Source organism: Cinclus cinclus, chromosome 16 (genome assembly GCF_963662255.1).
Source record: "Cinclus cinclus chromosome 16, bCinCin1.1, whole genome shotgun sequence".
Taxonomy (NCBI): Eukaryota; Metazoa; Chordata; class Aves; order Passeriformes; family Cinclidae; genus Cinclus; species Cinclus cinclus.
Genome location: NC_085061.1, coordinates 12,533,327 through 12,554,096, shown reverse-complemented (window position 1 = coordinate 12,554,096; position 20,770 = coordinate 12,533,327). Strand labels below are relative to the sequence as shown.

Below are 20,770 nucleotides of genomic sequence, written 5' to 3'. Positions count from 1 at the left end.
ACCTCCCTCCTAAATCAGTTGATCACTGATATTAAAAGTCACTTCTCTGGATTTCCTCCCAGTTGGCCTGATCTGCCTGCCAAGTTCCCATACTGCTCCTCCCAGGGCAGTACCCACAAAACACGCTGGAGGAGCTGGGAGAAAGTGTCATCCAGCCATAGCTTCATGGCACTAAACTGAGGCCAGTGCTTCTGGGACAACAGGGTGTGGAAAGAAAGGGACACTGAGAAGACACTTACCTCATCATCCTTCCACTCTGAGAAATCAATCTTGAAGGAAGGCAGGGAGAATTGCTGGCTTACCCCTCTCTTGTAATGAACTGTCTCAGACTGCAGAGAGGGATTCTTTGTGCTGTATCTGAAGGAAGGGGGGAAAAGAAAACTTGCTGTAACAAACAACTGCTCCCTGCTCAGCTCTCACTCACTCCTGCCCGTCGGCCTGTCAGGAATCACAAGTGGCAGCTCTAAGGGCAGAGCTGGCAGGAGCTGGCAGCCATTCATGGGGACACAAAGAGGGAAGGGAAAGGTCAAAGCAAGAAGGTGAGCACAGGAAAGAGAAAGCAGCGCAGACAGGCAAGGTCTGATTGTGCCCATACTGACCTGCCTGGGTGTTGGAGTACAGGGGGGTGCAGCAGCTTGGCAAATGCCTGCTCCCTAAATCCATGGCCTAGGCAACACCGGCTTTAAGCCCAGCACAGTCCTGATTTCTGCAGGAAACCCAGGAAGAATGAGCTATGACCCAACACTGGGAACAGACAACCTAGTATAGTGCTGAAAGCTCTCCCGTGCCTCTCTGGGACAGCTCCACGGTGGGAAACACTGCTTGGCTTCCACCATCCTGCTAAGCCATTCCAATCCACTCCTCAATCTCTCCTGTGCTTCCCCAGGGGTGTTGCAGAGCTACCAACACCACCTGAGAGACACCAACCATCCTCCACCCTGGCTACCTAGAGAAGAGCCACAATTCTTCCACTGTCTCAAAGCTTGTCACTGAAACACCAGCACTGACAGACTGGGATAAACATCTGGAATGGGAACTCAGCTGCCATCCACCATCTTCTGCACCCTGAGCCCACCTGGTGCTATCCTCCCCAGGAGACATTTCCCTGCCCACTCCCCTTTCTTGATGTCTTGAGCTAAATGTGCACAGCCTCTCCCAGCTCTGGCACAGGAGAAGAGGCAGTGAACCCCAAAGCAGGGTGTGAACAGCTGAAACTGCCTTTACCATCAAAGCCTTCCTTGTCAAATTAACAACTGTGTGTTCAGAGCACACTGACAAACTGGAGAGAAGGTGAGAGACCTCCTGCTCAAGAGACACTCCAGCAACATTATCCTCCCTCAGCACAGTGACAAGACAGGGTCCAGCTCTACAAGAAAATCCTCTGCCTTTCTCTGGAAAGCTACAACAGCTCCTGCACCCTCTGAGGATCCAGAAGGTTAAGTGTCACAAGATCCATGTTAAATGCTGGAAGGTCCTGACAGAGGGCAGGTTCACCACATGCACTCTGCTCTTTCTGCCAAGGCAGGTGCATTAAGTTATTTATTACAATACCCTCAGAGCCCAATCTGTACTGTGCTGAAATTGTGCTGCTCTACTAGAAGGTCTCACTCCATCCTTTGCATTTCAAGCATGGTGTGGGGGAGATCAGAATGACAGGTCTTTTATATGTGAATTACAGAGTGAGCAATTGAGTGAAGTTTTATTTACTGAGTTGTCAAGCACAATGAATAGAGCAAGCCTGTATCTAGCTCCATTTGTGGCACTCTCAAAGCTTCCCAGCTCTGCAGAGAGGCACAATTCTCCCTCCACAGCTGGGAAAGCAGGGGATGGAAGAGTGACTTATCTAAGGTGACAGCAAGTCAGGAACTTACTGGAAATAAAGTGCAGAGGAGAGAGTGGAGGTGGGAATGGGGTGTAAACATGATGCTGCAGAGTGCCAGGAATGCTGGAGGACCTGCATTTACAGTACCGAAAACCCAAACTAGGCTGCAACAGAAAAACAAATAACACTCTTCCAAGGAGGACAGGGCAGAATAATATTCACACTGACTCACTGCTCTCACCATCCCTGGGAATGGAATAAATCAGGCACATAGAATTTCTGAGCTGAAGAGTGGGACAAAATTATTAAGAAGGCTTCCCCAAGTGAGCTTTATGCCTCAGACTGTGTGACTGCCTAGCCCCCATAACCAAAATACATCAGACTTGGATCTGAACACCCAGATAACTCTGAACACCTCCAGCCAGCAGCCAATGGGCTGGGGAATGCCCTGGAAGTCTGATGATCCCTGACTGACACATGGAAATGGATCATCCTTCCAATGTGATGCAAAGGTTCTCTGCACAAGACAACACTCCCTGTGTGACACAGGAGGGAAACCTGACAAGCTGTTTCAAAGCAGATATCCTGTATATCAGGGTCTAAGGATCTCTACCCATCCCCTGCCCCTTTGGCTGGCATCTGTTGTATTCACAGTCACCTATTATTCCCTGCCCGTGCTGCCAGGGGCTCACAGCAAACAATAGCAGGGGGGCTCTGTAGAGCTGTGCAGATATGCTACAGAAAAAGAGAGCACGTATCAAAGAATAAAATAAAGGACAGCAGAGAAGCAACATGCAGCCTCTCTGCATGAAGTAGGAAAGCTGAATTTTTGGGCTGCTGTAGCTCAGACTGCACTGGGCCAGGCCTCCATCCAGAGGAGGACAAAACTACCTTGTGACCACTGGCAGCTCAGGACAGTGGAGAAGTGAGGGGGGTCTGTCCTATAAGGTCAGGACCCAACAGAAATCCCAGCCACATTATTTTAAACCTGCTTGTTTGCTCAGGTACTCCTGAGTGCATGAGAATTACAAGCAACCCGAGGTACCCCACTGTTGGCTGCAGCAGCAGCAGCCCCCAGCTCTGTCCTCAGGGTTCATGCAGCCCATCTCCTCCTGTGAGCTCTGTGACACCTTTACTCAAAAAAAGCAAACTACACTCTGCACTGACTCCTTCTTCCCTTGTGTCAAACCCTTCTACCTCCAAAGCCAGCTGTGTATCAGAGAACCAGCAGATGAGAGGCCTGTGACTACATCCCAGAGACTTCTGAGAGAACAGAACAAACTAAAATTATTCCCCAGTCTCCCTCTGTCAGCTGAGAAGCACTCACTGCCTGCACAGAGAAACTCAAGTTTGTGGCACCTGCAGACCCTAAGTAGCTCCCTCGACAAAAGTGCCATGCTAGAGTTTGGCTAAGCAGAGTTAAATTGATGCTACATGCTCACTGTGGTTTCCCCCTCTCCCTCAACCCTGGTCTGTGCCTGGGGAAATTCTCAGCAGGGCACCAGTCCCAGCTCCTGCAGATTTCTTCACTGCTGTGCTTCCACTTAGCTGTGCCTGGCACTGGGGCTGTCTCAGGCAGTCAAAGGACAGTTCCTGCTCCCACAGCACACTGGGACCCCTGACTGAGAAGTGCCACCCAAGGATCCTTGCCAGGCTGCCTTACACAGAACACTGTCCAGACCCCATTCCTCAGGAAAAGCAGGATGCATGGAGCAATGTTGCCCCCAGGTAATATTTCTGACTAGAAATGACTAAGAGAATCTATGCTTTGAAGAACCTGTAGACAAAACAAGAGTCCTCTTTCTTTAGCAGCAGCTAAAGTGTTTCATGGCAATCTGTAGTGAACCAAGGACAAGGAAAGCTTTAGAGGCTACTCAGGAAACAATTCTGCCACTGCCACAGGCTGTGACTGCCTGGCAGGCTCCATGTCCTCGAACAGGTGATGAGGAAGGAGTCAGTCAAGTTCTGCTGGTGTTCAAAGGGCACAGGAGGTGATGTGGAACAAGTGTCCTCTCCTCCTCTCTCTCCCACCTGTTCATTCCCCTTTTATTTTGAGGCAGGATCCCACAGGTCAGCTTTTGGGGAAAAGGGATATTGAACAAATGTTTCAACTCCAAGTGATTTTTACTGATAAAAGAAACACTACCAAACTACAGGAAGGCCATAGCCCTGGGTGTCAGGCAGAATTAGACAAGACCCACCCCACAAAGGCTCCCACAAGGAGTTTGGAGGTTAACCAGGTGCTAAGGCATTGCACTGCAACCTCTGAGAGTCTTTGTCTTCCCTCCTGCTTCCTTCAGGATCGAGTTTCCACTCCAAAACAGGCAAAGACAACTCCCTCCACAAGCAGCTGAAACCCCAGTGCCCACATTCCCCTTCAGCCCCTGCACAGCTCTGTCTCCAGCTGCTGGGAGCACCACACTCCTGGCTCCAGCCAGGCTTCAAAGCTCACACAACAGCTACACAGAGAGGCATAAAGACCACAAGTCTTAAGACAGACAGAGGGTTTTTCTGCTCACTGAAATCTATAGAATTTGTCTCTCCAGCCTATGAACTCTGCACACACCAGTGTTCCCTTGGGGACTGGTGTGTGCCTGGACCAAAGCCATAAAGGTTTGTTCCTAGCAAAACCCAGTACTTGCATCTGATTTCTTCACACAGAAGAAATCTCTGCACAAAGAATTCATATAAATCACCACAGCCAAAAGCAGCAAGAGCACCTTTCAAAGGCCCTTAACAGACAGAGGCTATTGAACAACCAAAGGAATATCTGAGTGCCTATATCTGTCTCCCACGCAAGTTTGAATGAAAACAGCCGTGTGCTGAGCTGAAATGAGGATTTCATTTTGTGACCCAACTCTTCAAACTTCCACACACAGACAGAGAAGGAAATCATTGCAGTGTCATGTCCCCCATCAGCTCAAAAGACTGTGGGAGGAGGTTTGGGATGAGTGTAGTGGGCATTGCATTGCAAAACCAACAAGGAAATGGGGTTTATTTTTTTAATAAATCCATTTGCACATCAGCAACACAAACAGCACAGCCCCGGAAAGGGCAAGGATTGCAGAGCTAGACTGACCTATTTTCATTCTGTTTTCTCTTTATATTGAGAAAATAGAACTTGGCAACAGCACTGGGATATGGGAGGAAATCTTTTCTGTCCAAAAAGGAAGACTTTTTTTATAAGAATGGGCTGCAAGACTCAAACCTCTCACGTCATATTTATCATGAGTTCCTGATCTGCTTGGATTGCTCATGCCTTCAGAACTTTTTAAGTGCTTCCAGCTACAGGCTTGGTTTGACTTCTTCCCTGAGGAAAAGAACTGCTGCTGTCATGTTTGAACTGTGCAATCCTTCCTGCTAGTCAGCAGGACACCTACAGCTGGAAAAGTTCCAGGGGCCCTCCCAGGAGCAGGCTAATGGTGTACACATCCAGGATTTGGCCAGTCAAGGCAAGGATGCATTCACAGGCAGTGGAGCACTCATAAAAAGAGAGTATCTCTGCAGCCTGCTCAAAAAACACACTTGTCTCCCAAACCAAGGCTATCTAAGGTACAAACACATGAACCAATTACTGCAGAAGGCAGGCTACAATTGGGAGTCTTTTAACCATCCTCTGTGAGCTGCTGCCAGCCCTGCAATGGAAAATGCAACGCAGAGGACCCTCTCCTTTATCTGGGAAATTACATTATGGGTAATCAGTAATGAGTAGTTGAGGTACAGCTCACACACCTCCATGTTTCTCCCAATTTCCAAAACTAAAGAAAATGGACACAGCCAGAAAAAGAAATAAAACTGAGGATACTAGGGGTCTTGAGCTGTTCAGAAGCAGGTCAGTGCTAATTCCTTGCCGTTAAAGAGACTTGGGCTTAGGTAGATCTCTGTTACCCTTGGGGTGATGCACTAGCTCGTCCTCTGAGAACCAATGTGTTTCATCTTTAGAGTGAGTTCTCACCACAAAGTAACCAAGCAAAAGACATTTCAAAGATGAGAGGAGCAGACCCCTCCAGATTTAAACAAATTTCTGTTTCACCCAAAAGGCTTCTACAGATATCTACATTAGCACCAGAAAGCACAAGGCCCCTGGGCATGGGGCTGCAGAGGTGAACACACCTCTATAATCATCAACACAATCACCTTCACCAGACCTTGCTGGTCATCTGTGGTCCCACAGAAGTGATGACACAGCTCCCTGTGAGTTCAACAGATCAGGATAAGAGGCAGACAGCTGTTGGGAGCTACGTGTTCCCAGGATCTTGGCTAGGAAACACTGCAGCTGAGTGTATCTCCCAGCACCATTACCTGGGAAAGTCTGCTGAACATACCTTGAGACAAGTTAGGACAGGACTGACAAAGCCACCAGGTTTTAAATGGAGCCCAAATAACTCCAGAGGAAGCTCCCTGGCTTGCAGAAAGGCTTCCCCTAGGTGATGAAAACCAGCTAATCCCAAAGCCAGGCCCAAGTCACAGCGCTGTGGCTCTCAGGTGAGCAGAGGCTCCACAACAAGCAAAGCCACTGCTCAGGGAGAGCCACCTTCCCTTCCCTCCCTCCTCTCACCCCAAACTGCATGACCTTAACCACGTTCCTGGCAGGAGTTCTGATACTATCAGGATGAGTGACTGTTCCAGCAGAGAAGCAGGAATAACTTGTTTAGCGCTTCTAAGGAGCCATGCTGCAGGCTGAAAGCTGGGAGAAAATTCCTGCTTGTCACAGGGGGCCAGAAAGTTTCTCCCATTTTAGGATTCAGCATTGATTTAGGAGAGTGGAAAAAAAAAAAAGGTGTTTTGTTTTATTAAAGAGCATCTTCATCCCAATCAAGTGCAATAGAAGAAGTTTTGAATTTATACACAGGACAGTTTTTGCACATGCTTGTTCTATGAATGCAGCTGTTAACACCAAGAGATTGAGGAAAAGAAAAATCCACCAGCCCAGGCAGGGGAAAGCTGCATTCCTGTTAGTGCACTGAAAATGCACTCACTCCACTCAGAGCTCTAAGAACGCAGCCCATATTTTTTTTTCCACTAGAATTTGAAAAGAATAAATCAAAGTAATTACAACATTGCCCATACAGAATTGCTTTGCAAAGCTGGAATCAGAGCTTCAAAAGGTTTTTACTAGCAGCCAGCAAATCCAGAGAAGCAGAGATGCCTACTTGGGCAGCTGTACTGGCCCCAAGACGTGCTTCAGGAGCCACTTCCACATGGAAAAATAGCCTGGGTTGAATTAAAGCAGCTTATAAAGACTATATTTGTATCTGACTTCCCCCCTACACATCTGCACGAAATCAGGATCATGCCTTCCAAAAAGTTCCCTGGCTTCTGGTGCAGCCCCTGCACCCACATTTACATAACATTTATTGTTCAAGCACCCCAGAGCAGAAACAGGCAATTCATCATTCCTGTATTATGGAGAAATTAAGGTATGATTTATTAAATGAAAGGCCAGAAGTGGAAGAAAGAGCTGAGTGGGGGTGCTTTGACCTTTCAGAAGGTTTAGTGCATCAGGGACTGCTGCCACCCCAGCAGGACAGCACAGAACCATTGGCTAATTTTTCATTAGTGGCGAAATCACTGCTGATCCTGGTTTCATGCAGAGGGTTCATGAACACAGGCTTCAGCTCTGCCATCTAACAGAGATCCCTCTCTCACTGAACCATGGACAGGGTGGATTAAAAAAATTCACATTTAAAAAATAATTTTTTTGAAGTCAACAGCTCTGTTCACATTCAGAAACTCTACCAATTGTCCAAATTTAATTTAAAAGTCATTTGGTAGTTCATGTTTGCTGCACGAGTTTTAAAGAACAGATAACAGCACTGGTGACAGTCACTGGCTCACTGTATGGCACGAAATTTCACCAAAAAAAAAAGTGTTCTTAAGTGAACCAAAACCTGTGTTTTCTTCCTCCAACCAACCAACCAACAAGAGAGCTACTAGTTACAGAGGACTGAAAGCACTCTGTCCTGAAACAGTTGGTTATATTTGGTAACTAAAACAATTCTATTAAGCAATTATTCTTCAAGGCACAACTTGACAAGAGAGTCTCTTAAGAGTCCAACATGAGCAGTTTAACCAACATGAACAAACACTGCTGGTCTTGGGTCACTCAGGTACAGTTCCAGCCCAACACAGCCTGGTTCAAGACGTGAGCTAAAAAAAAATTAAATTTTTTTTTTTTTTTAGAATAACTTTGGTTTATTCCCATTTTGGCATAAAATGCAGAAGTGGGAGTCTGAAAAATAGATTTTAAACTATATGGATATTCTTTACAGACTGTGGCAAAAATATAGCACAAAATTTGATATGAAGCTTATTGTACTGTAGATTCAGATGTTTCATTGCTACTGACCAGTGACAATGAAATTCTCCTTCAGGGTAAACCAACAGAGGAAAATAAGTTTGAACTCAATTATTTAAACAAAGCCTTACTGATTTAAGCCATGACTTAAGTTTGGCAATGTAAATACATCCACCCTGGCCATAGAGGCCCTCAGTTCTCCCCATGAGCCCATGGATGGTTTCCTTCTTAGGTCATAAACCAGGGAACACTGCAGGGCAGCAGGAGGGACACTGGCCACCTCTCCACGTTGTACCTGTGTTAGGGAAAGAGGACTTCAATCTCCAAGGCTGCCATTCCAACACCTTCACTAGCACTAAATTCACAGGAAACCTAAAGACCTAAGAGACAGAACATGGAAACTTTATCAGGACTTCTAAGGCATCCTGCTGCATTCAGCTCTGCTCAGGAAAAGCTGGATCTAAACACAAAGTGTATTCAGAGCTCATTGAAAGATAATTTTCAAGCACTTTAATAAAGAGCTCATTTATTATCTCCCCAAAATAAAGGCAGCCATAGGCTTCAACAGAAGAGAATGTGGCCTAAACAAAAATTCTGGATGCGGATATCCTCCAGTTTGAAGGAATGCATATCTGAATTGGAGAATTGAGCCACTCTCATTTCTAAAAATACACTATTCACTGATCATTAGTGGAATGTTGATACTTTGCATAAAACAAATAAGCCCTGTTGTAGTTTGTCACAGATATTTTTCCCTGCTGAAGCCTCCGCAGATCCCTCCAACCAAGGCAAAGTTTAGCCCCAGCTCCAGAGCATCACTGCAGAAGCCATCAGCACTATGTCCAGGAGCCTCTGGTCAGCCAAAAGCCTCTACTAGAGGAAGCCAAGAGCTTCTGCAGCCTGAATATTCCTTTACCCCTGGAGCCAAATGAATTCTTTGTCCCATGGTCACTGGAACTGCATCACACCATACCAGCAGCTCATGTGTACCCAACTCACACCAGGCAGAGCACATTGTAGCCACCTTTGCTCTGAACACAGAGAGGAAATTTTTTGTAGTCTCATGAGATACAGTGTTGACTGGAATGGTTTAAATGTGCTGATTTAGACTAAAAGGTTTTAAAATCTGGAGGGATGTACTATCAGGATATGAGAAGTTTCCCACAGATGACATTTTGGTCATTTTTTCCACAGCTAACCAAAGACTAATGTGTACATGGCAGGAAACACACAGACAGGGTTTCAGGAAGTAAGTCCTCTCCCACCTTCCAACAGCCAGTGTTGAGCTGGGCATTTATCCCAAAATGGGCTTTGGGTGGGCCTCAATCCCACAGGCTCGCTCTGTTAATGTCAGACTGAACCCTACTTTGGTGTCCCAGATGCTCCTGTCACAGGAAACACAGAAAGGCAGTGAACTGGGTGATCTGGGAAAAAAAAATAGGTAGTATGTGAAGGGAAGGGTGGTTGGTTTCTTAATTTCATAGAACACCTTGTTGACAAAACATACAGCTGTGAGTTCCTCTCCTTTGTTGCATACAGAATGGTTTCCTTACACACTGAAACCAAACCAGAGAGGGAACAAGAGGAGATATTGGCTATGTGAGGGAACTGAAAGTAATACTCAAAGTTATCAGAAAAAAAAGAAATTCCCCACTCTACCATGTGAGGCAGCACTGCCTCAGGGGTGATTAACAGGAGATGTTTGACAGCTCATTATCCCAGCTTCTGTGCCCCTCCAAGCCACAAGCCCAGGACTTACACGGCCATGCCACCAACAAACTCCTCTGTAGCCTGGCAGTAGATTGTGATGGCAACACGGGCATCTGCATCAAAGGTGAACTCCAGGCTGTAGAGGACCTTCTGCTTCCCGTTCTCCTCAGTAGGGCTGTCAACATCATCTTTATACCTAAAAGACAATGCCAGAGGATTAGAACATATCTTTATGAGATATCAACAAGACCACTCTGGAAATAAAGACAAGAGTACTCCAGCCTTGGTGTTCTGGGCAGGCAAAGCAGCCTGGGCTTCCACCTTGGGATTCCCAGATTTCCATTCCTTCCCCTGAGGACGGTTCTTCCAAGACCTGACTGAAGTCAGGGTGTTGAGAGATCTCACCCAGCCTTACAGTGCCAGGACACAGAATGAGACAAGAACGGGAGATCCTGAATGAGAAATGCTGAGGAAAAGAAACATTCTCCTTCCTTTTAAATCTTCATATTAGGCTCAGTATTTGGGCTAAAGAAATCCTGCATGGGCTTGAGAAATCTGAAGTGTAATACTTTTAACTCTGCAATGAAATGGTGCATGACAGGCAAAAAACCCAAGGTTTCTGTAACAACTCCTGAAGCTCAACAAAAGGTATCTCCAGTATCACACAGAAGATGATATTTAGCTCAGGAAGCATCCAGATATAGGAACTTCAAACACCTTTAAATGTACAAATGATCAACTAAACCTCTGCTGCTGTGAGGGACTGGAGCTTGCACGCATTTATTGTATGAACAAAAATTAACACATCCAACTGCCAACAGACACATGATAACCAACAGAATGAGCTTAGAAATTATTTCAATTAATGTAAAAGTGAGCCCTAATTTGGCTATGGGCTCCTGCACAGCTGGATCCCACTGTGTGATCACCACTGCCAGAGTTACTCCTTTTCCCTACTGCAGGAAAAAGCACAAATCCAGTGAAGAAGAGGTATGAAGCCAGCTCTGGGGCAGTGAGCTATGGCCACAGGCCAGAGGGACTTATAGCATGCCAGAAGTGGTCACAGAAATCAGCAGATCTTGGAACAAGCAGCCAACACAGCACACCACAAGAAAATTGCAGAATGACAGAATATCCTGAGTGGGAAGGCACCCTCAAGGATCATCCAGTCCAACTGCCTTGCACAGACACCCCAACAACCCCACCCTGTGCCTGTGCATTGTCCAAACACTCCTGGAGCTCTGGCAGCCTCGGGGCTGTGCTCATTCCCTGGAGAGCCTGTTCAGTGTCCCAGAACCCTTTGGCGAAGAACCTTTCCCAAAATCCAGCCTGGCCTTCCCCTGGCACACCTCCAGCTGTTTCCTGGTCCTGGTCCTGTTCCTGTCACAGGGAGCAGAGATTGAAGCTGCCCCTCGGGAGGAGCTGCAGCCCCCACTGAGCTCTGCCTTCAGTGTCCTCTTCTGAACTGACCAAGCTCTCCCAGCCTCAAAGAGCAAAGTGACAGACAAACGGATGTGATTCAGTGACAGGGCAGCAGCAGATTCTCCATAAACTCAAATCTCATGACCACAGGTACCACTGCGAGCTCAGGCACTGTGTTGGAATGGTGAGGGCAGCAAGGCTGCCTCTGAGGTGAAACAGCACTGACTTGTCACCCACTTTCTACCCCACTTGTTTATCATTAATACCTTAACTGCCACGATGGCTGGGTCACATCCTAGCAGCTGAATTACTCAGGAAAAGCTTGGCATCATCTCTGTCTTCACAGTATCAGCCTCTCCCCTCACTAAACAGCCTTGATGAATACACTGTACTGTCAAAAATACTCAGAAATGGGTCAGACATACCTCCATAGTTCAATCTAAAAATTGTCAAGGGATTTTTTATTTACCCAGTTCACAGACATAAAACAATTGCTGTCTAATTAAGAGGGCTCCAGCACGGATTTTATTTAGCACCACACTGAACAAGAATGAAATGTTCAGTCTCAGTAATTTAATACAAAAGGTGCAAAATAAAATTTAAGAGCAGTATAATCAAATACCCAACACACATATGTGTGCTATTGTAACTCCAGTGAGCCTTGACAGCACACACCTGCATTCCTGTCTGAAGGGCTTGGAGAGCCTTTAGACAGAGGTTCACCTAGGTCAGAGCAGCAAGTCAAGCTAAAAACACCCAACATGCCAGTATTAAAATAAAAAAAAAATCACAAGAACTGGAGTCTGAACACCTGCAGAAACCTGGATACAGTACAGATCAAGATGGTGTTTTCACACAAGCTAGGTGCATTCAAAGTGAAAATCATGGCACTTGAAGGCCATGAAGAAGAAACACTGGCAGAAGGGCAGATTTGCCTAAAGAAGTTCAACATTTTGTGCTGGACTGACCTAAGAACACAGATGGCAAAATCCACTTACAAGTGTTGTGCATGTCCAAGAGAGCAGCAGCACAAGTCACATCTTAGATTTGAGGTTGGAAACAAAGGATCCAGGCTGTGTTAGACTTGCCACTTCTTCCAGAAGCAGCAGGGTAGGAAAGTCAGCACCTCTTGCAGGCAGTCTCCTTCAGACTCACCTCATGCACAGGTAGGTAATAAATAGAGATGTCCAGCACACGTGTGAGCTACAGCACAGACTGAAATACCTGTGACAGTACCAAGTAACAACAGGGACACCTGGGCACAGGGCAGCTCACACACAAACATGTCATTGGCACAACCACTGCCTGCTTTGTCTTCTCAGGGAAGTCACAAAAAGCATCCCAGACCACCCTCCCTCTCCTAACGTCACCCTGCAACTCTTTGCCAGCACTCAGAATGTGCTTCCATCCTTCCAAGGAGATAAGGGGTTAAAACTAGACTAGACTAAATCTGTTGCCCTGGGAAACCACTGAGGGGCCACTTCAGTGCCTCCAGGGAAGGTTTCTGAAGGATGCATCTGCTGGGAAGCAGGAGAGGTTGAACCTTGTCTGCCTGGAACAGCACCACTGGAGCAGAGGGTGAGGTACAAGTGCCTAAATGGTGACAGTCACAGCAAGACTGCGCCCACCTGCTATAACATCCCTGCTGCTTGAGGCACAGAAAGTCCTTCACAACCTTCCAGTACCTGAACAGTACAAAAAGATGCACAGAGACTATTTACAAGAGCCTAGGGGAATGGCTTCACACTGACAAAAGGCAGGGTTAGATTAGACATTAGGAAGAAATTCTCCCCTGTGAGGGTGGGCAGGCCCTGGCACAGGGTGCCCAGAGAAGCTGTGGCTGCCCCTGGATCCCGGGCAGCACCCAAGGCCAGGCTGGACAGGGCATGGAGCAACCTGGGACAGTGGAAGGTGTCCCTACCCACAGCAGGGGGTGAAGGAGATGAGCTTTGAGGTCCACACCACCAAATCAATCTGGGATCCTATGACCTGCCACAGAGCACAGAGTTCAGAGTAAAGACTGCACAGATAGTAGCTGGGCAGAGGAACAAGCAAAGACTACCTTGGCACATACTTTGAGAGGCAAAGACATCTCATGTGCCAGCTTAAGGTGCACAAATGGTGACATGTAACATCAGGGAAGTAACAAGATAAAAATCACACATTTTGCATTCCTTTTTCTTTGGAGGGGAAGTGGCAGACAAGGAGGTGGTTCAGGTGCTTTAAGAAGTCATCTGCACTTGAATTTTAGGGTGCCCATTTAGCCAAGCCCTACAGACAGTGTCCATGTGGGGTGGTCACAGATGCATGCATAAATCTGGGAACCAGTGACTTTGCTGGGTGTGCCTTTGGGTCATGCACAGAGGTGCATCACAAAGCCTTCACAATCACAGGTACAGAGGAAAGAGACTGACCACCCTTGAGAACAAAGAGCTGATCCAACGTTTTGAGGCAAAAGGCAAAACAGGGTGACCAGGGGAGCTGAGGCCACCTGGTCTGACATCACCCCTGGAGAAAACAATGGAAAGGCTGGATCTTTTTATTGTCTGTTAAAGAATTAAAAGACAAAAATATTATTAACAGCAGCCATGACAGTTTTATAGAATTAGGCTGAGCCAAACCCAATATCATCCTTTGAGGAGACTCAAAAGTCTGACCAATACAGTAGACATGCAGGATAAATGTTAAGTATCCCTTGACTGAGCACTGTGAGATCTACATTTACCCAGTGTTTGAGCAAGCAATTGAGAGCAGAATTAGTGACACCTCTGTCAGCACTGACCTTCACAGGGGAGAGCATCGCCAAACACAGGGGTTCTCTTATTTGGGGTTTCTGCAAGGATCTCTCCAGTTTAACATCATCCAGGGCTGCAGAGCAGGCAGTCCCAACCCCTCACCACCTCCACCATAGGATGAATAGATCCAAGGACCAAGATCAGCTGGAGAGGGAAGAGAAGGGATTTCCTTTCTCCCACCCTCTGCAACTCACCCGTCTCCCCTCAGCCCCCACCATCCACCCCTCTCAGGCCCTTATCCAAAACACTCAGGGGTATGACTACTCTCCATGATACTCCTGATGCTTCAGACACATTCCCAAACCACCACAGTTGCTGTTTCCTTCAGTGTTTTTGTTCCATGATGCTACCCAAAGCCCAGAAGCTGAAGCTCAGAAGCTATCCCAGGGTGCAACAACAGACATTGTTTCCTGAGCTGGTCTTACTCCTGCAGATGGAAATGCTTTCAGGAGAAGAGAGAAGAGCCAGTTATCAGCACACCAGGTACTGGAGCTCCAAAATAAAGCTTCCAATCCAAGGCCAAATGTGGGACAGAAGAAAAATAGAAGGAAATCTTTCTTTGTTAGTGGTTAGCAGCAAAATTCCTGCTACCCTGCTCTGAGGGCAGGAAGGCCAGAGTGGACGTTTCCCTATATTCCTCCATGGCACCTCTCCTGTGAGGACAAGCTGAGAGAGTTGGTGTTTTTCAGCCTGGAGAACAGAACATTCCAGGGAGAACTTAGAGCCCTTCCAGTGGCTAAAGGGGCTCCAGAAGAGCTGGAGAGAGACTTTGGACAGGTGCCTGGCCTAATAGGACAAGGGGCAATGACTTCACACTGGCAGAGGGCTGGGTTAGATGGGATACTGGGGAGAAATTCTTCCCTGTGAGGAAGGGGAGGCCCTGGCACAGGGTGCCCAGAGAAGCTGTGGCTGCCCCTGGATCCCTGGAAGTGTCCAAGGCCAGGCTGGATGGGGCTTGGAGCAGCCTGGGATGATGGAAAGTGTCCCTGGCCATGGCAGTGGGTGGAACAAGATGGTCTTTTAGGTCCCTTCCAACTGAAACCAGTCTGTGATTCTATGAAAAACTAAAAGCTTGTGGGGATGTTACCATCAGAACATAAACTTAGAACTTTACACCTGGATACTTGGCTCAGCACCACCATATTTGGTGGAGGATGTGGTAAATTGACCAGTTCTGGAAAGTATGTGCAAACCTCAACCACTGGCTGTGAATAAGCCAGGCTGGAGAGGGCACAGAGTGTCCTTTATGTGCACAGAGGAAGGAAGACAAAGCCTCTGGGCCAGAAGAGTAAAAAGGACAAGACAGAATGTACCCTTGAGGACTGCCAATTAAAAACTCATTTTGGGCCTACATCAGTGCAAAATTCAATAGAGTCATGTTGGCAGTGTTGTCATCAGCACTGAAACAGCAGCAGCACAAGAGCCTGTGAGAGCTCACGAGGCAGAAAAAGAACTGCTAGTACCAGGAATTAGATGGATGAAAACCTAGATACTGTCAAGGTACATGGATACTACATTCCAAATAGTCCAGAGCTGCAGCTCTGCTTGGGAAATGGGACGTGCAACCACAGAAAGCAGAATGACTGAACTGTATGTACTAAACCACACCAACTTCTCCATTCACAGCCAGGCCTCTCCCAGGGAAAAGGGCACTTCCCACTTGGCTTACGCTCCTTCTCTTTTTTTCCTAGAGAATTATTTCACCCTTATGCTGAAAAACCAAAGAGCTTTCAGAGCAGTTTACCAATGGTCACTTCTTTAGAAGTCTAATCAGCTTTGAAACCACAGGTTTTGCTCATTTAAAAAAACAAAACAAAATAAAACAAAACAACTCATGTCTGTTTTCACATAAAAACAAACTGAGGGATTTAGGTTATGACTCAAAGTGCTCACGTTACACCACTCTCAGAGCCACCTTGGCTGGGAGCTGCAGCTGGAGCCCTGCCAGCACTCCAGCCCTGAGACACACAATCCAGAGCAACTCCAGCCAGGATCGTTGGGAAATGCTCTGCCTGGACATCTGCCCAGTGCTCAGACCCAAACAAAGCACTGAATGCTGGGCCCTGTACCTCAGCCATCTGTTGGAAAGGGGACAGCTGCAGGTCTGAGTGGGAGACAGTGCTTTAATCCAGCTCTGCTGGCTCAAATCTCAGCATGGAGCAGTGAAAGGTAACATCTCCATGACTGTCCTTCCTCCATGCATGGGACACAAGCCATCTAAACAAATGCCTAACACTAGGACCAAACTTTATTCTGGCAGCGGGAGAAACCTGAGGAAGTTTCACTCGAGACCCATCAGTCTTCCTGGCCCGTGACTCCACCAGAAACAACTCCTTTCTGGCTTCTCCTTGCACAGGAATGCAGGAAGGAATCTGTCTGTAAAGTTTATTGACCTGACTAATATCTTCCGCTCATGCTAATGATTTCATGGCTTTGTTTACCACTCCAGTCTGTCTTACAGAAACAGACACATTACGGGTCCTGTTTGGAAACACAGATTGTTTGGATAAGGAGCATATAAGCCACTTGAAAGCTCAAAAGGGAACACAGAAACCTCTGGACATATCTAGCAACAAGGATCTTTGTATCAGCCATTCTCCAAAACCTTACCAATACAGTTTGGTTCTGGCTGACAGATCACTGGGTGGAGTAAAACAAAAGGTTCAGGTAATGGCAGTACCTCACAAGTCTGAGAGAGTCTTTGCGGATGTTCACCAAACTCCTCAGTGTCTTCACCGGCTCGTGTGGAGCTGGAGTTATATAGGGAAACTGGAACAAAAAAGCAAATAATTCTTCTGTTATCACACCATAAAAAGTAGCAGCATGTCAGCTAGCATGCAATTTACCCAAATCAAGAAGCATGTAGTTTTCAGGGTACTCAGTACAACAGCCACAAGGAACAGCAATAGTAAATTTTATTTACAGATAAATCAAGCGTGTTTCAGGCTGAAAATCCTGCCCTGGCCCAGCAACAGCTCATACTGCAAGTACACACTAAAAAAAGGGCATTTTCACAAGGTCCTTCTCTCCACCCTCAATTCTCAATCAGGAAAGCCTTGCTCTCCCAAGCTTTTATTTCCTCTAAAGAAACCACCTCCATCTTGAGCAGAAGAAATGCAGCTCTTTCATGTGTATTACAGCATGCAAGCAGTGATCTGACTGCTAATTGGCATGCTGAAACCCTGGATTACTGGGGGAAAGTCTTTTTATTCTGAAACAATAGGGCAAATGTTCTGGAAAATAAAAGAGACAGGGACAGGGGGCCTCATTCTATTCTACAGTCAAGAAACCTTCTCTCCTAGATTGTCCTTTAAATAGGGACAATAATGCTTCAGACTGTAATTCTCCTTAGTGGGAACAGGATCTCCAGTGAGAAATGCAAAGGAAACTGCTTATTGTGGTGATCACAACCTACACAGCTGCAGACCTGCCTGCTGGGCACCAGGGACCCCCAATACATGATTCTTTAGAAATGAGGCAAAGCCTCAGTTACTCCAAAGCAAGAACTGGGCCCGTGTCCAGAAAACAGTGTTGCTGCTCTGAATTTGAGTGTTTGTTTTGTTTTCTTTTTTCCTTGAAGATTAATCAGAGCTGCCAAAGGGCTTTAACTTTACATAGGCAAACTATATTCCACAACAGCCTCCTTCTCCTAAACCTACTTGGCAAATGTCCCACAGTGTTAATGGCCTCTCACCCACTCATCTCCGGAGAAATGATGAAACCCAGTGCTGGGATGTCAGCAAGGAAACCCAGGCTGAGACATGCAGGTAATTTAACTCTGCCAGGTCAACCCCTACAGGGAGGGCCCCTGTGTGCAGACATGGCACAGGGGATGTGGTGATCACCTCCAGGCCTGCCCAGAGATTTCCAGCTCAAGTCCTCCTTCCTAATTCTTTTGCCCAACTGCACTTCCTGCTTAAACAAAGACTTTCCAGATTCCTCCTTGTCCATCCTGTGAACTGAGTGTGGTTCTAAAATGACCAATGGTACAGCCTGAGAAGCTCAGAAAGCAGAATGTGCTTGTAACTGTTACAATTCCAACTTGCCTCAGTTTCCCCCACCTATAAAACCAGGGTGATCCCAAACTGCCACCAAGCATTACAAACATGAATTAGTTAATGGTCACAGTTTTTCTGATGAGAACCATGACTTCTAGTTCTCAATTTCATGTTTGGAAGCTGCAGAAACAACTAGGAAAACAGTGAACAAAGCAAGCAGCTCTTCCCTTTCCTCTCCAGCACTCAGAAAACATCTTCAAATAGCTCCTATGCTGTTACCTTTTGGTTCTTTTCAAGCAGTTCTAAGATGCAAGAGAAATCCAAAACATAACACTTGCACAAAATTCCTGTCTTTCCCTCACAGTTGCATTATTCCCTTTTAAAGAACAAGCCAATCACCTGAGCAAGTAGCTCTTCACAGTCTCACAGACACCTGTAGACCCAAAATTATATTTATGTTCCAGCTAGGAAAAGAGAAGGAGGGCCTTTCTGAGCAGCCCATCTAGGTATAAAACCCACAAAATGACAAGGTCTGTCTTAACACTGCCCTACACCCAGTCAGGCCACTCATACACAGACAACAGCACATGTTGAACACTGGCTGGAAACCACCCAAAATGCCCAGGAGCCTTGGGAAGTTCAGGCTCTGCTTCCCAGCCTTCTCTGCAGCATGTTTTACACTTGCTCAGGCAGGCAGGCAGAATTAGTCCCAAATTCTGTGCCTCTGAGTCCATGTTTTTCTTCTCCCACCAATAATTCCTTCTGTCCTGAGTGAAAATAAACCTCCAAGGTGAATTCACCTTCTCAGGAAAACTCAGTTTGCATCTGAACAGACTGGAATGACATTCTGCAAGCAGTGAGGACCTCTTAGGTCTGTACCACTCTCCTCTACAAACCCTACATGGGATTTTCCAAAACAGGCAGGAAACAAAAAAAAAAAAGAGTAAAACAGACAGAACATAGGAACTTGCCTGAACTGGTCTATTCCCAAGGAAGTTTAAGTCCATGTTCTCACCAAAAAGGTAACCCTCAGGGTGAGGGGTGTCAAACTTCTCACCTCCCATAAAGAAGTGACTTGCAAAGTAGTTTCCTAGAAACAAAAAACACAAGAGAATGAAAGAAAAACAAACTCTGTATGAGTGCTTCCTGGAAAAGTCTGTGCAGTTTTAAATTCACAAATATAAGAGAGCTACAAGACACAGAAAATACTTCCTTCTTCACCCCTTCCCTGTAGTGCTGAGGGCCACTGCCAACAGTGGGAGAAGAGAGAAAACAAACAAACAAACAAAACAAAAATTTAGAATAAATATTACACTGAAGATAATTCCATTTCAATTTGTTTTCCAGAGAAGCGACAGTGAGCGGGAAAAGTCAGCTCTTTCCAATATTGCTCCATTCTGGTCAATTCTTCCTGTTTTCTCCACTTCCCAAAGCAAAGCCTAGTCCCACAAACACCATGGGCATGCTCAGAGAAGGATGAAGCTTCCTCCCACTGCAAAGTTCAGCACAGCCTGCTGTTAGTCTCCTGTTAGGCAAAGGTTGCCTTTCATCTCTTCTTTCACTCCTATACCCCATGCAAGAATCACTCCAAATCTTTACTGGGACTGTTGGAGACTGTACACCCTGATGCCAAATTTAATTAATAACACTGACAGTTGTAAATGCAGAAATACTGAAAGTTTCACCATGAATTTGTTTTGTTCATCTTTAAGCCATCCAAGTCACTTCCCTCCAAGTTTCAGAGTGGGGCATGAGAGGACTGAGCCAAACATACATTTGCTTCCCAAGGTGCAATGCATAGACAGCATAAATTTGTGTTAAAATTAGTCATTCCAGAAGTAGTAACTAATCATCTGAATGGCTATGGAGTCATTCTGGAGGGATCTACAGTCCCTCTAGCTAGGAGCAAGCAGGATTTACTCTGAAATTGAAGGGGTTTCATGAATGGCCCTGTTTTTTTCCATTAAGGCTTTTTCCCTTTGTGCTTCAAGAAAGGCTCTTTTCACTCTGCACAGATGGCAGTGCCTTAATGATGACAGTAGGGTTCAGCTATTGCTGAGCTCAGCTTACAAGCACCCAGATGTTTGTAGTACTGAAACACATCCTTCTTTCCAGATACAACAATCACCTTCAGCACAGGTCCACCATCTACTTAGAATCTGTCCCACAGAATCAGAATAACAAAATCACAGAACCATTTAGGTCGGAAAAGCCCTCCAGGCTCATCAAATCCAACCTGTGACCTTCTCAACCAGATCAGAAGACTGAGTTCTACATCCAGTCATTTCCTGGACACAAATGTAGATTCCCCAAATGACAGGAAACCTTTTCCACTCTTCCCAGAAGCAACAAATTTAAAAACTAATCTGTGTATAATCTCCAAGTACAGCCAGCCTGACCCTGCTTCTCCACCAGAGATACACCACGGTGGTTTGTATTTGCACTGAGGTTCAGAAAACCATGATGAATGATGGAATCTAGGAATTGATTTGACATTTTATGTGGATCAAGTAGATTATGTTTTGAAACATTTTATCAACTGTGAAGACAATGCTTGTGCAGGATGTCTCAGTACCACAGCAGTTGGTTATCTGGGATCAGAATCTGAGAACTCTCTCTCTTATCCAGTGAGTGAGACAGAATTACATATAATTACCTGGGCTGGAAGGGACCTTAAAGATCACGCAGTTCTAACTCCCTGCCACTGACATCTTCCAGCACACCA

General features: G+C 46.2%; 1 protein-coding gene across 3 annotated transcripts in view; it reads right to left on the bottom strand.

Moving 5' to 3' along the window:
• The window catches only part of MGRN1 (mahogunin ring finger 1), a 48,771-nt gene that overhangs the window by 22,229 nt on the left and 5,772 nt on the right, over positions 1 to 20,770 (bottom strand). For all 3 annotated transcript variants that reach the window (XM_062503240.1, XM_062503242.1, XM_062503241.1), the window contains exons 2-5: positions 19,017 to 19,135; positions 16,728 to 16,816; positions 9,880 to 10,026; positions 240 to 357 (exon numbers count right to left, since the gene is read on the bottom strand). In XM_062503240.1, the coding sequence (XP_062359224.1) occupies positions 240 to 357; positions 9,880 to 10,026; positions 16,728 to 16,816; positions 19,017 to 19,135 (473 nt within the window). The remainder of the gene's footprint in view (positions 1 to 239; positions 358 to 9,879; positions 10,027 to 16,727; positions 16,817 to 19,016; positions 19,136 to 20,770) is intronic.